Source organism: Manis javanica, chromosome 10 (genome assembly GCF_040802235.1).
Source record: "Manis javanica isolate MJ-LG chromosome 10, MJ_LKY, whole genome shotgun sequence".
Lineage (NCBI taxonomy): Eukaryota > Metazoa > Chordata > Mammalia > Pholidota > Manidae > Manis > Manis javanica.
This window is the reverse complement of record NC_133165.1, coordinates 104282457-104297605: the sequence shown is the minus strand read 5'-3', so window position 1 is coordinate 104297605 and position 15149 is coordinate 104282457. Positions and strand designations below refer to the sequence as shown.

General features: G+C 46.3%; 1 protein-coding gene across 4 annotated transcripts in view; it reads left to right on the top strand.

The window, feature by feature from the left end:
* NUAK1 (NUAK family kinase 1) overlaps positions 1-15149 on the top strand; it is a 97076-nt gene that overhangs the window by 65898 nt on the left and 16029 nt on the right. For all 4 annotated transcript variants that reach the window (XM_017640158.3, XM_037007103.2, XM_037007102.2 and 1 more), the window contains 2 exons: positions 9605-9756; positions 12324-12389. In XM_017640158.3, coding sequence (XP_017495647.3) covers positions 9605-9756; positions 12324-12389 — 218 coding nt within the window. The remainder of the gene's footprint in view (positions 1-9604; positions 9757-12323; positions 12390-15149) is intronic.

The following is a 15149-nucleotide window of genomic DNA, read 5'->3' as shown; positions in this document are numbered from 1 at the left end:
CGCCTGGACCCAGCCCAGATCTCCTGAATCTGAAACTCTGGGCTTGGGGCCCAATGTTCTATGTAATAACTAGCCCTCCAGGTGACCCCGATGCACTCTCAAGTTTGAGAACCTGTGTATTAGAGAAGCCCTTGCTCAGTGGGTCAGAAACCAAAGCAGGGCTGCCTGCTAGCATCAATTATTTGGAAATACAGTACGAACAGTTCACATTTTTCTTCTCAGGCAGATTCTGATTTAAGCCCTTTTGAGGGCAGCCGGCTGCTGAATTGATCTAACGAGGTCTGTTGGTCATTAATTTACCCACTGTTCTCACTCATTCTTTTACTTATTTAGTCATTCATTCATTAATTCAATCAGTCATTCCTTTTACAAAAATTTATTGTGCACTTAACGTTCCAGGTACTATCTAATAAGGTAAGTATACATTATCCAAATAGGCTTAGATTTTATTGAGCCAATTACTCTGCCAATTGCAGCTGTGGGACCTTGAGTTAGTGACTTAATCCTCTCTGAGGCTCAGTTCTCTTGTCCATCGAATGGGCCAATAGCTAGCTACCTTATAGATAAGATTGTAAGGATTAGATAACAAATAAAATTGCTAAGCACAGTGCCAGGTACACGCTCGATAAACAGTATTAATTATTCCTGATGCAGTGTTTTGGGCTCTGTGAGGCCTTTTCTGGCTGGAGCAGCAGCTTCTGTTGGGAGGTGCTGGAGGAGAAGGTGAGACCAGGTGGTCTGGATCAGTGATACTTGAATGTAAGATACACATGAGAATCTCATGGGGCATTTAAAAAATGCTGATGCCTGGGCCTCACCCCTAGGGATTTGGGCCTAATTGGCCAGGCTGAGCAATATGGACCTAATCTTGCAACCTAGCAACTCGTCTTGGTCATTTGTCATCAGCGAATTCCAGAGAAGAACGGGTGTCTGGCAGCAATCAGCAGTGAGCAGTGAGTGATGCCTCTGGGTTTGGGTTTACTCACTTAGCTATTTGGTTGCTGCCCTCATCAGGGACTCAGAGCCCCATGAAACAGTTTGTTGAACTTGGCAAAGTGGCGTATTATGCTTGTGTTTACTCTTTTGAACCCGTGGCGAATCGCTGAGCATTTTAACACTCTCTGGTTGCTGCCAGATTCATAAGTTCCATACGAAGTCTCTGCCGACTGGATCTAAATTAAGGACTCGCCCCTGTTAATAACACAGCATCGGAGTTTTCCTCACTTACAATCATATGAACAAGCTCTTCAGCTGTGAATCTGTCCAACCATGTTTTTAATGAGTTTCCTATTGAGTTAGCTGTTTGACCTTCAAGTGTATTATTTTCATTGTTTTCATTTGATTACACCCAAGTCATTTTTCCTAGAGGCTGGAGATTAGAAATAAAACAACTAAAAACTTAGTTCTGCTCCTTGGTTGTCCTGCCTCACCCTCTTGGGTTTCCTGGAATTCAGTATTTTCTAGTGCCTCCAATAAATACCACTTGTACTTGAAGCTGATTTTTAAAGGAAAAAAAACATGGAGCCGTGTTGTCATTTAGTATAAGATCTTTTGAAATTAACTGGGATGGCTCCATTAATTTGTCCAGGTAGTCAACGGCATGCATTTAGGAAGGCTGGTAGAACATCGATCGCTCCCCACCATGATCCCTGACAGTGGGTCCATCTGGTGGGTACAGCTCTGAGATTGAGGTCCATGCTTTGGAACACCACTGAGGACTGAGGCTCGATTAGAGAGAGCTAGGCTTGCCTCCTCCCCAGGCTTTGCTGTGATCCTTTGATGTCTTTGAGTGTGGATTTACTCTCAGTTTCCATTCTCCCACCTTCCTCCTATCCCTTAAGTGCACAAATGTAATTGCAGGTGTGAATTCTGCCAGTGCACATCCTTAGTAATCCTAGGTCTGACGCAGCCAGTCTCCCTTTGTTCTCCTTTCTTAAACCAAGGCTTGCTGCCTAATTCTAACAGGATCACACATGTATGCTAACTGCTGTGAGCATCATCACAATGTGGAAGACAGTCATCATCTTCAGAGATGGAGAAACTGAGGTACAGAGAGGTTAATTTGTCAAGGTCACTTGTTGGCAAGTGGCTGAGCCTGGATTTGAACCCAGGTAGCCTGAGGTCTAGAAACCAGGCTCTTAACCACAGCACTATGTTACCTGATGAAGAGGGGTGGGACTTAGAATTGGCAGGATACTCCTGAGCCATATATGGTTCTTTAGGCAGCGGCTAGAAGCAGAGGTGGGATGACCACAGGCCTGGCTTTTCCATCCTGATGGGGATGAGCCCCTGCAGCAAAGGCCTTTGTGGGGAGGGGAAGACTAAGGCCGCCTTCACAGAGGGATGGGTTTCTATTGCTTGATTGTTGGAATTCAGCGAACATGCTTTTTTTTTTCAGACATTCCCTGTGTCAAGTACAAGAGCCTTAGCTTCAGCCTGGGTGGTTCTCAGATATCTGATCAATTGCCATCCACTCTCTCAGGTTCAGAACCAGTAGGTGCATGTGTATGTGTGTGTGTGTTTGCATGAAAAAAGGCTGAGACAGCAACAGAGGGAATGACCAGGGAGATTGGGGCATGGCTGACAAGTGTGTGGGAGCCCATCACCTCAGAACCCTGTGTGTTTCTATGGACATGACCCCAGGAATAGTTATGAAAGGAGGGAGGAGTCCAATGGCCAGTCCGACATGGTGTCCTTGATGCCCTTTCCCGTGGGACCCCTCTCTAGCCTGGCTGTGTCCCCTGTCCTCCTGGGATTTGATATTGGGACCCCAAATGGCACTAACTATCTTAGCAGTGATGAATGGCTCTTTGCAAGCCTGCAGCCCCCTTTGGCTGGTAGCTTATACACTTGCTTGCCATTTCTTCCCCCTTCTGTGGAGCCCACTGCTAGCAGTGGGTGGCCTGGTTGGCTGGGGTTCTCCTGGAACATACCAACCCACATCCAGAAAGGGTTTTGGTTTAAGAAAAGACAATTAGTGAATCGAAGAGCCTTTCGTTGTGTAAACCAGGAAACACAATGACTCAGTGCTGACCAGCTCACCTTGGGAGAGGCTCCAGGCTAGGTTTCTTTTCTCACTCTTGCCGTCCTGCTCGCAGACTTGAAGGGATCAGAGGTCTGCTCTGTGAAGCTGTGATCACATGAGGTGTTTGAAATTTAGTTCTGGGGAGGAAACTCTTGAAAGACATACCTTGTATTGAGTAAATGACCTGATTAGGTTGCAGACAATTCTTGCAAAGGAAAGATCACCCCATTTCTGAAATGAAGAACTAGCCACTTTCTGCGAGGATCCCACTGACCTTTAATTAAAGAGAACCCCTCAGGGGTGGAATGGTACTTCTGTCTGAGGCTTTAGGAAAGTAATAAAAATGCTGCCAGGTGGGGAGGCAACACCGTGGAAGGGCTGTCAGCATCCTGGAACTAACTGAGGAGATGGAGTTGGTAGAAGGCAAAGGCATTAAGAGCATTTTGATGGGTCCAATCAAGGCCCTTCGGCCCTTTTGCTTAAAACCAACAAACAAATCTTCCTCTCTTGAGGTTATCTGCAAACCTCCATTTTTTATACTCTGCTCTTCATGGGGCATTCTGCAAATTGGTTCCTACCCTCTCCCTTCAAGCCCATTTTCTTCCTACATGCCTTGTGTGTTTGACTCTAAAATGGCTGGTGGTTGGTTAAAATCCCAAGATCTCCTCACTCCAGGCCTTTCTCTTAGGCCAGAGCATTGTTTTTATAATACGCATTTTCTCAAGTTATACAAGTTGTGTTATTAACCCTGAGGGCAGCAGGAGGGAATTGTTAGGAGTTGGGTAATTAGCGTGGTTGTGAAAGCCAGACACTCAAAAGGCAGAACTGGACTGTCAAACTGAACATCTGATGAAATTCAGAATTAATTTGGAGAAGTAGCTGTTGCTATAGCTACCAATCCCCACTCTCCCTTGAAATGGAAAATAAACAGACAACAAGAGAAATAATTCAAGTTGGAGTCTGGGAAGAAGGCCCTTCTGCGGAACAGTAGAAGAAAACAGAGAGTTTGAGTATTTTAGGAAATGCTGAAGCAACGGTAAAACCATCTCATGAAGCAAAGCCTAAGGCAAGATTTCTGTAGGAATCTTTTCAGGCTCATTCAGGCTACATCACCCATCTTTCTCTCTGATCATCTAGGTACGTAAAGTCTCTATCTTCCAGGTTAGCGCTTGGTTTATTTTATAAACACTTCTAGTTGTGTTTAACTAGGTTGTAACTCCTCCAGGACAACAACTGTGCCTTATGCTGCATTTGTGTACCCCCTGTAACACATTGCAAAATGCTCCAGGTTGATTGCTAAGAAAGCGTTTTCAGAAAAAGCAGTGGTGCTGGTCTCTTTAGTGAAGAAGGCTCTTCATTGAGTATTACGCAAGGAGAGTAAACACGTGATGGAGGAAGGTGGGGGACAGTCATGGGAAGAACATAAGCTTTTGAACCACACAAGTTCGGGATCAAATCCTCCCTGGTTATCTGCCCGACAGAAATGTAAACAGACGAGCATCAGAAGGCATCCACAACAATGTTCACGGCACCACTATTCATAATGACTCTCCCCTGGGAGCAACCCAAATATCTATGAACAGCAGAATGGATAACTAAACCCTGATACATTCACACGGTGGAGTACGCTACAGCAGTGAGAGTGAACAATCTTTGGTTACATGGTACATGGATTATTCTTACGGGCAATTGAATATATTGAGCTAATGAAGCCAGGCACAGAAGAATATATACTGCATGATTCCAGTTTTAGAAGGCAAAACTAATCTATGGCACCAGCTTATGTTCATCATATTCATAGTATTGGCTTATGTAGATCCTTGGGGAGATGGTTAGTGACAAAAAGAAGGCATGGGGGTGGTGCTTGCAGGGTGCCAGCCATGTTTCTCCACCTGAATGCCGGTTCCCTGTTTGTGACGTGGGGATGATATGAATACTTATCTCATAGGATTCTTGGGATTAAATGTGGCAATCTATGGCATGCAGTAATTGTTCAATAAATGTTAGCTATTGTTATTATAAATAAGCTTTCTAAGGAAGGAGAGGTCACCGTCTGGGAAGGCTCTTGGGAGGAAGTGAGCCCTGCACTATTTCACAGGTCCAGGATCCTGAGTGCTAGTTGGGCCCTTGTTTCTGGCGTGTATTGCTCTTGGCATTGTGTGGTCCTGCATCTGACTCCTCCCCACAGAGCTCCCTGTGGGCACACAAGGCCTCTGCCCCTTCTTCCTCCTCTTGCGGTCTTGGCACCTGCCAACTGCTGGTGGTTTTGCATATCATGCCCGTGTTTCTGCCGTTCCTCATGCTGCTCTTCCTGCTGGCAAAGACTTATTTCACTATCCCCTGTGCCATCCACATAGTGGGTGCTTTAAAATGTGTTGCTTATAAAAGCCGGGATCTGCTTTTATGGCTTGGCTTCAGTGCTGTAGGCTGACTTGAACTGAGCTAAGTTTCTATTCAGGGTTTTAAGTTTCCGGGTAGGCCTGGCATGTCAAGGGCCATAGTTTTCCTTACTGTTCTGGAGCCACCAGGCTTCTGGGTAAAACGGTCTGGCCAAGAGACACAGGTTTTCATTTTTCAAAAAGGAAACCCTTCCCAACTGGTGGAAAATAAGCTTTTGCTTAGTGACTAATAACATAAACACAGACAAGATTTCTGAGCTTATAAATAACCAGTTGTAAAAGTGCCCAAGGGAAGCGGCCCTTTTTGCCAGAAGAATGGCCAAGAGTGTTCCTGTCACCTCGCTGATAGTGACCTTACTGTGGGCAAGGAGCCTCGGGCCAAGGGTGTGGAAGCCGCTCATTCTTCAGGGCCAATTCCCAAGGCCTTGCTCTTATACATTATAAATCCTGGGCTATTCTGGAAAAATAATAGTTGATCCCTAAGGTGCTTCCTGCTCGAAAATCCTGTGATTCTGTGGCAGCCACATGTTTTAAAGAGCAATGTTGGTGGGGAGAGGAAAGTTTTAGGGTTTTGTTTTGCCAGAGCTGCCTAAGAGGCAGATGAAATAATTACGAGCCTAGCTTCCATTTAGGGACCACTGGCTAAGGCACTGTGCTGGAGGCGCTAGTCCTGTGAGCTCACGGAATCCCCTGCAACCCTGGGGGGAGATTGTTGGCCTCCTTTGACTGATGAGAGACTCAGGTTCAGGGGATTTGTGTATATGTACAATGGCATAGTGGCTAAGAGCATGGAGTGTGCGGTCGGACTGCAGGCCCAGGCCTGGCTCTGCCTTGTACTCGCTCTGTGGCCACGGCAGTCATTAACTGCTGTACCCAGGCTTGCTCATCTGTGGAAGAGGATACACATAGGATCAAAGCTATATGGCATGACTCATGCAAAATGCTTACTAGCACAGTGCCTGTACATACTAGGCCTTCAGAAAGTGCTGCTATTACCAGGAAGGACTCAAGGAGCTTCATGTATGACATCACGTGGCCTTGTTGGTCAATCACAGATGCTCTAAGTCTACAAATGTTATTTGCATTTAGCTAATCTAGGGTTACAACCAGGACCTTGACCACGATCTGGGCTGTTCCCTGTGTGACGGGTGGGAGTGGTGTCCCAGGCCTGGCCGCTTGGACAGTGCTCTTACCTGGCTGCCCATCAACTTACCTGCAACAGTGAGGAGCCGCTTTTCTCACTTGGCTATCATCTCATGTACGCAGTGCTTCCCCAGGTGGCCCCTGGTGAGTTCCTCCAGAGTTAGTAGGAATGTTAAAATGGCCAGATCAACCTGCCTAACTCTGCATTAGAGAAAGCAGACTTTGCACGGGCCGTTGAGTATTAGCATTTTCCAAAAATTTTGCCTGTCTTTGACCATGGAACCCTTTTTTTCCCTCCAGATGATCTTGCAGGACCAGTGCTCCAGGGACCATGCCCTTGGGACTGTTCCCCAGCCCCCTCCAAGAGCAGTCAGCAGACGGGCAAGAGTCAGTAGGATGAGGTTTCAGAGCAGGGGGTGGCCAGGGACGTGAGACAGGTGTGAACTGTGTTTGTCTCCTTGATACCAGGTCAGTCAGTTGGAAATAGTCACTGAAACAATCCTTTTTCTGCATTAGGCAAGTGGCCCACACCTTCTGATTATCACTGGAATTCAGACCAGTGCCTTTGGCTTCCTTTAAGGATGCATCAGACTTTTTGGGGTGTGAGGTTCCTTGTTTATTTTCCTGTCAAAGTACTTTTCCTCTTCTTTCCTTCTCCCCTTTTTAAAAGTAGAAAACCTGCTGCCCTCTCTAGGGCATAACATTCTATCATTTTTGGAACCTGAGCCAAGTATCCCAAGGCAGCTTTTCCAGTTTCCAAAGTTTATTGTTAATGAAAAGTGAGTAACAGGCTGAAATCCCTGGCAGGATCCAGAGCTGCAGGGTACACCGAGGCCAGCAGACGCGGGAGCAGCCAATTTTATCTGGCTGTTCTTTCTCCTCCTCCCCGCCCTCCTCCTTCCCCCTTCTTTTTATCAGAGAGGTTTGGCTGGACTTGAAGGAGCCAGAAAGGAACTGGAGGGGCCTGAGTTTCTAGCAGCCAGTGGCAAAGTGTGGGAGGACAGGGGACCCAGGCCTGGGGGCATGTTCCAGTTCAAGTCAGTTCTCATTGAGTTAGTTGTCTGTGTGTCTGGCTCAGTGCTAGGCCCTGGGGTCCAATAATATCGGTACCAACAGGAATAGCTAATATTATTAGCTGCATGCCATAAATGTAGGTCTCATTCTAAGAATTTAACACACTTGACATCAATAAACCCTCCCAACTAAGAAGTAGTTACTAATATTTACATTTCCCAGTTGACCAAACTGAGGCACAGAGAGGGCAAGCAACTCCCCCAGGGCCACACAGCAAGAGTCAGATCCAGGAATCCTACTTAGGAGTATTGGATTCTAAAACTACAGTTTTTACCTTTCAAAGTCCAGACTCATGCTCCAGGTAGCAGAAATGGACATGTAAACCAACAAATAAATACGTGCAGTTTGAAAGTGCTATGATGCAAGTATCGCTTAGTACAGTGCTGGCAGAACGGAGCAAAGTGGAAGCCGTATTTGAGTTCAGTCTTGACTGGTGGGTTGGAGTTTGCCTGGCAGGTAAGACAGGTGGGAGTAAAAGCAGATAGAAGAGCACGGAGGTGGGAAACAGCAGTGTGTGTGTGTGTGTTGGGGTGTGATTGTGAGAAATGACAAACAGGCATGCAGTGCTGGGCATAGGAGGCCCAGGAAGGAATGGCAGAAGCTGATGAAATGGAGAGGCAGGCAGGGGTCCTTCAGGGAGGCTCTTGGGTACCCTACAAAGGTTTTTATATGATACCCCTTGGGAGTGATGGATTTTGAAACAGTTATTATTTGTCTTTACCCAAAGGCCATCTTTTTGTGAGAGCCCAAAGTATGAAACAGATAGCAGTGGAGTGGCTCTGGGTGAGGTAGTCCTGGGGACGGGAGCTTGTCCCTCAGGGCCTCCCGTAATCTACTCCCTTGGGCATCTGCCTGGAACTGCCAAGGACTGAGTCGCTCAGACTTTGAACAGGCTGGGGAGAGAGAAGCATGTACAAGCATCTTGGAAAGTGATTTCCATGGTGGTGTGGAGGTGGGTTGGGAGGGGCTGAGGCAGGGCACTGGGCTTGAGGTGACTGCAGAAGTCCTGGCAGAATACTGACTGTGGCATCACCATTGCCCATCCACACTGGAAGCAGAGATGAATCCAGTCTTGTCTACAAGTTCAGCCAAACTGCCTGCTTGCAGGCTGTGCAAGTTTAATTTCTCTAGGCCTCAGTTTCCTCATTTTTCAATTGGCAAAATTACAAATATTTTCCTGCTTGTTTGTTGTAAAATCTAAATGAATCAGTACATGTCAGGTAGTCAGAACCTTACAGGAGTCTGGTTCATAGTAAGGGCTATGTAACTATTTACTGTCATTGTCGAGAATACATTTATGATGTTTTGAGTTCACTCATTTAATGAATATTAATTGAGCCGCTATGCCAAATAGCATTCTGAGTGCTGGGGAAAAATCAGGGACTGAAATAGACCAATCCTCATTTCTCTTCTACTGGGAGAGACAAAATAAACACACAGAATAGATGTGTAACAGGGATTAGAAAGGTGGGCCACATTTGGAACTTTGGGTTTTATTTTGAGTGAGATGGAAAGTCTGGAAGGTTTTGAGTAAAGTGGTGACACATTCAGGCAGCCACTTTGGGGTCTGGAGTAGCTTGCAGGGTCTGGGTAGCTGGTCCAAAGCAAATGGCTAATTGCTGGTGGTTGTGTTTGTTCTTAACCATCATCCCATTTATAGGGAGCCGTTCCATGGGAGGGGCTCATGAAAAATGATAAAGGAAGTGGGGTTCTCAAAAAAGAGAAGCACGGTCCCCTTAAGTTGTAAAGGAGTGTCCCGTAATAATACTAATGATGTCATTGTCCTCCTGGCTGGAAAGCTTGCCCGACTCCTCATGATTTTGAATCACTCGCTTGTGTCCTGCCCGGTAGCTGTTTGCTCCCTGCTCAGTGACATCTCCATCATCCCTTGTCCCACCCTTTGTAGTCCTAAGTATGCCTGTCAGATAAACAGGGTATTTGTGTATTGCTGTTCCCCCCGCAGTGTTTGAGAACAAAGATAAGATTGTGATCATCATGGAGTATGCGAGCAAAGGGGAGCTGTACGATTACATCAGCGAGCGACGTCGCCTCAGCGAGAGGGAGACCAGACACTTCTTCCGGCAGATTGTCTCTGCCGTGCACTACTGTCACAAGGTATGGCCGGGCTGGGCCAGAGTTCGAACCCCACTTGACCCTTGAAAGGTTCTGAGGGTGATATCTGTTTGTTGCAGTGTATGTGGAGAATATACTAAAATAGAAGGAAGAAAATCACCATCACCAATAATTCCAGACTCTAGGGATAACCCATTATTGGCATTTTTGTTTGTTTCTACCCTTCTTCCTCCTACTCCTCACATTTTGCATTAAAACTTTTTAGTTTTAATAATTCTAGACTTACAGTGAGGTTTCCAAGATAGCACAGAGAGTTCCCATACACCCTCACACCCTCGCTCAGCTGACCCTGTGGCAACATCTTCCATTACTTTAGTACCTTTGTCAAGTGGAGACACCGATGCTCATAAATTGCTATTAACAAACTCCAGGTTTTATTTGGATTTCACCAGTTTCTCCACCAGTGACTTTTCTCTGTTACAGGATCAAATCCTGAGTATGATATTGCATGTATTTTTATATTGGTGTCTTGCTTTATCACCTGGTGTTTTAATCTCCACATTTGCTTGTATTACTTAGAATTCTTTGTAATTGTTGTGATTGTTGGGCATTTATGGTGGTTCTAGTCTGGTTATTATAAATAGTGACTGACATCTTTAGACATTAACCTTTCTTCTCGTTTGAATAATTAAGAGCTCTTACAGAAGGGACTGCTAGGCCATGGGTTTGAACTTTCCTGTGCTCCTGGTACCTTCCCTTGTATAGGTTACATCCACATGGATTACCTGTATACACATTCATTTTGGTACAACCCACCTAATGGGATGTGCTCGCAGTACAGTCAGTTTAGCTACCCTGGGTCTCTGGAGAAGGAAATGAAGTAACGCATATTTCCAAGCTGTATTTCATTGTTGTTATTAATCATTTTAGTCCTGATTTTCATCCCCTTCATACTTTTCCCTGGAACTGTTGTACCTGGAAACAGTCATTCACTTGGAGGACAATAGTGACTTGAATCCAACATGACATCCAAAATAGAGTCAGCTTCATTCAAATGACCGCAACATGGGCCCTCTGTTTTGTTAAATATTCTGGCTAATCAAGAATAGCTCTGTACTGAAGATGATTATTTAAATCTGAAATCTTAACCCGTGCAAACGTTACTTGACCTCTCTTTGCTGACTCAAAGGACACTGATGATCAGATCATACAGCATTCTGTATGTCATCCTCAGGCATCATCAGCAGTACAGATTGTATGTTCATTATTTAAAGTGTGTGCATACTTGGGCTTTGTATGAATGGGGCTTTATTAGACTTACTCCATCTTACTATGAAAATTAGGAATGCAGCAATGCAAACCAAACTGCTCCTGATATTTAAAGGTAAACAAAACCAGGTGCCTTGCATTTGGTATCTTTCTTCCAGGGCCTTGGCTTGTGCATTTCTGAATTCAAGGTATCCTTGAAGATTTATTTAGGTTAGAACAAGAGTAGTAGGAATACATGTTTTCATCTCTACAGTCAGTGCTCTTGGAGATACTAGAAACTGTCAAATGGAAATGAAAATAGACAATAAAGCACTAACTGCAAACATGCGGATTCTAAACTGAAGAAATATTGAATGAAAAGAGAATTTCTAACCAGTTGGTATGTTTAAAAAAGCAGCTTCAGTTGCAAATGCCCTTTACTCTGCATGATGTTGAAAACTTCCCCGCTATTTATCTGCCCAGCCCGGTTCTCTCCACTTTTTTACTGTGCCCACCTGCCCCTTTTAAAAGACCATTGAGTTTTAAAAGGAATTGAGCACCCCTGTTGTTAACTGCTGTGCAGACCAAAAGCCTATTGGGTAAAGACTCCTTTTCACTTTTCAGGGGCTGTCCGCTTGTCAGTGCAGTTCAGCCTCCAGCCTTGCCAGTGTTTGCATGAATGGAGAGGTCACACAGTGTGGCGGTGACCTACCTGCTTTGGACAGAGCAGTGGCTGTGGGCTCATTGGCCTCCTCCACCTTCACCCTTCACCCTGCATTGAGTCCTGCTGAGCAGAGAGGGACTTCCAGAACCTTCCCTCCCAGCTGTTTGGAAATACCCCTGGGAGTGCTTCTGTTATCCTCAGGACAGATCTGGACTGGTTTCATAGGTCAGAATAGATTGAGCCAGACCCCTTTCCTGCACTGTGGAGGCAGGCAGGCAGAAGGGCAGAAAGGCAAGATCTGTGAGCCCCACATTCTGAGTCCCCAGCAGAGAAATCTGTTTCTTCCCTGGGAATCACAGCACAGACAGACATTGTTTGCCACTGCCTGGGACTATATTGCTTTCACACAGTGGAATTACATTCCAACAAAGAATCCCCCTGCTGTTTTACAGGCTCTGGGGGAGAATGGATTCCAGTCATTTTTCCCTTAACCACACAGCAAGTGACTAATGCTGGTCGCTGGCGGGAGGCTTCATGACAGTGAGAGAGGTCCTGAAGGATGGCGGCAAAGACCACCGGGCTGGTGCATTTCTTTAATCTGTCAAGTGCTTCCCTTTGTTCGCCCTCCTCCTAACTCTCTCTCTGTCTCTCATTCCAGCCACTCCCATTCAGTTCCCTGCCTGTCTTCTCATTTCAGAATGGCGTGGTCCACCGGGACCTGAAGCTGGAAAATATACTGCTCGATGACAACTGTAATATTAAGGTAAAGCTCTTGTCTCACTGATTGATGTGCAGGGCCTGGGGATTGCAACTCGTGGGGGCTTCAGCTTCCAAGCTGCAGCCTCGAAATAAGGCGGCAACTTCCTCTCCTGGCAGGCCGATGGGGAGAGTTGCTGGGCTTAAGCCCTCATTTCAGTTCAGACAATTAAATTCAACAAGCATTTATCGGTCTCTGAGGACATGCCAGACATTGTTCTTCCTGCTGGGATAAAAAGGTGACTAAAATATAGTTCCTGTCCTTGGAAGCTCATAACTACAATCAGCACCATAGAAGTACTTGCAGAAATAACACAGTGTGTATTTCATACCATGTTTGCCCGATATTGCTTAAATTAGGTCTTTGCAACCCTATGGGATAGATACTGTTATTTACATCATTTCGGATAGGGGAACTGAGGCACAGAGAAGTTAAGTAACTTACCCGAGGTAGCAAACAGTGGTAGGTAGTAGAGCTGGGCTTTGAACCCGTGTCTGGCTGACTCACGAGCCCAAGTTTGAACCTCTTCGCTCAATTTGTCAGCAGGGCCCAACACTATTTTCGAGTTGGAACTCTTTCCCAGCCACTCTTCTGCCACTCCCACCCCTTGTCTCCTACATCTCCCTCCCACCCGCGAAACCCGCCGGGGAACTGGGAAGCTGGCCGAAACGACGGCGGCGTTCGCGCTGGGAAAGAGTGCACCAGCAAGGGACGGCGTTGGCTTCTATGGGCAGTGTTATTGCTGGCTGCAGCTGGGGCTGGAGAAGGCTCCCCGGGCCAACAGGGTTCAAGCGCCTCCTCAGAGCACTGTGAATGTCCTTTTGATCACATCTGCAAAATAAGCAAATATGGTTTCAAAACAAACGGAGCTCGCCGCATGGGTTTCATTATGAAGTGGCCTTCGTACTCCCGACACCAGGGGATCCCTCCTCCTGGCCTCTGGTGACGTCAGCGCCTCATCCTCACTCCCTGAACAAAGCCTGGGAATGACCTGGCCGCGTCCTCTTTTTTTCTGTTGTCGCTGTGCTCATTGGAGGGGTGCAGCCTGGGACGCTGTTTCCCCCCTTTCAGAAGGATGGAGTCGCTCTGGTGTTTGCATTCTCTTTGCACATCGTAGTGGCAACCATTGGTCACCACTGTCCTTTGAGAGGCCCCAGTAAGCCATGTCTGGGTGACCTCTTTCTTTTCCCAGTGGTTTGCCTGTGGTCACATATTTCTGGGTAGTCTACAGCATAAGGAGGAAACAGTTGGTCAGAGCAGCTCTTCCTAGGAATAGGAAGTGAGGTTCCCAGGGTCTCTCCATTTCTGGCAAAATGGCTGGTTTATTCTAGAAGGTGGACAGGCTGTAGCGTTAGAAAATAACATCCTGTGTGCCTTACTGGCTGTGTGACCTTGGGAAAGCCACTTAATCCTGTTTCCAGCTATACAGTGAGGTAATCGTCATGCCCCAGGCTTGAAGACTAAATGAGGTAGTTTGCATCTAGCTTTATAAACTGCTGCACACTGTGCAGTGAGTCAAGGTGAAGAGTGGTGGCTTTGGACTTGGATAGGCTGGATTTGAATTGCAGTGCTGATCCCTACTAATACAGTACGTACTGAGTCTCAGATTCCTCATCTGTCCAGTAGAGATGCCAGCTCCTGTCTCTGGGGGTGGTAGTTTACTTGTTCATTTTTGCAGTGAGGATTTTTTGAACAGTACTGTGTGCGATGCTCTGCACCCAGTCCTGGAGCGTCAATGACAAATATGTGGATTTTAGACCGTAATATAGTCAAAGCACCTAGCATTTAACTCTTCATGTTCAAGGCACCTGTTTAAATGGCTGGCCACCAGGGAGGAAGCTGAACAGGAGGCCAGCTGCTCAGAAGGTACCTGGATCCCGGGAAGTGGTGGCCTGGCCATGGCTATGGAACTGGGTTCTGGTCTGAGGGACACATTTTAAGGGTTTGTGTCATCCACCCTGGTTAACTTTCTCTGCAGATTCTTCTGCCACCTGCCCCCAGAGCTCTCAAAATAAAATGCAGTCTTTACAAGGCCTGGAATGTGAGTCTCTGGCTTGGGGATTGGGTTCTGTGGTGCAGCGTGACCTCTTGGTCCCATGATTAGTCCCAGCAGTGATAAGGCACATAGCTTCCTACCGAGTCATAGAATTCCCCAATGAAGGAGAAGAATGGCTAGAATTCTGAAGGCTGGGAACAATGGGGCCAGAGCCCAGGAGAATGGCTCATTTGCATAAGCAATAGGGCAGTGATGTGGGCCTCACCGCTCCCAGGACCGAGTCCTTCCATCCAGGACCCCTGCACATTATGTTGGGAAATAGCAAACTCATAGAACATGATAAAATTAAAGTTTTGATCATATCTTTTCTCTCTAAGAATTTCTACTTCTGGCATTTCCCAAGGTAGAATAGACACCTGCCTCCGAACAGAAAGCAAACCTTCGCAGTCTCTGACACAATTCTTCCTTCTGCTGGCTCTGGGATGCTGCTAGGATCTGCGAATCCTGGAGCGTGAAAGAATCTTGAGGGTTGTTTTCCAATCTTGTTTCAATAATTATGCCCGTAAAGTCTTAAGTGATGTGCCCAAGATAAAGCCCAGTGAATCAGTATCCATTACATTGTTGTCTTTATTTCCCTGGAGTTTGGCACAGTGCTTGTCACACAGTAGGTACTTTACACTGTTTGATTTTGGAAAGAAGGGGTGACAGCCAGGATTAGGACTCACATGTTTGACTTCAGGCAAATTCTCTTTTCATCATCTCACACCCAT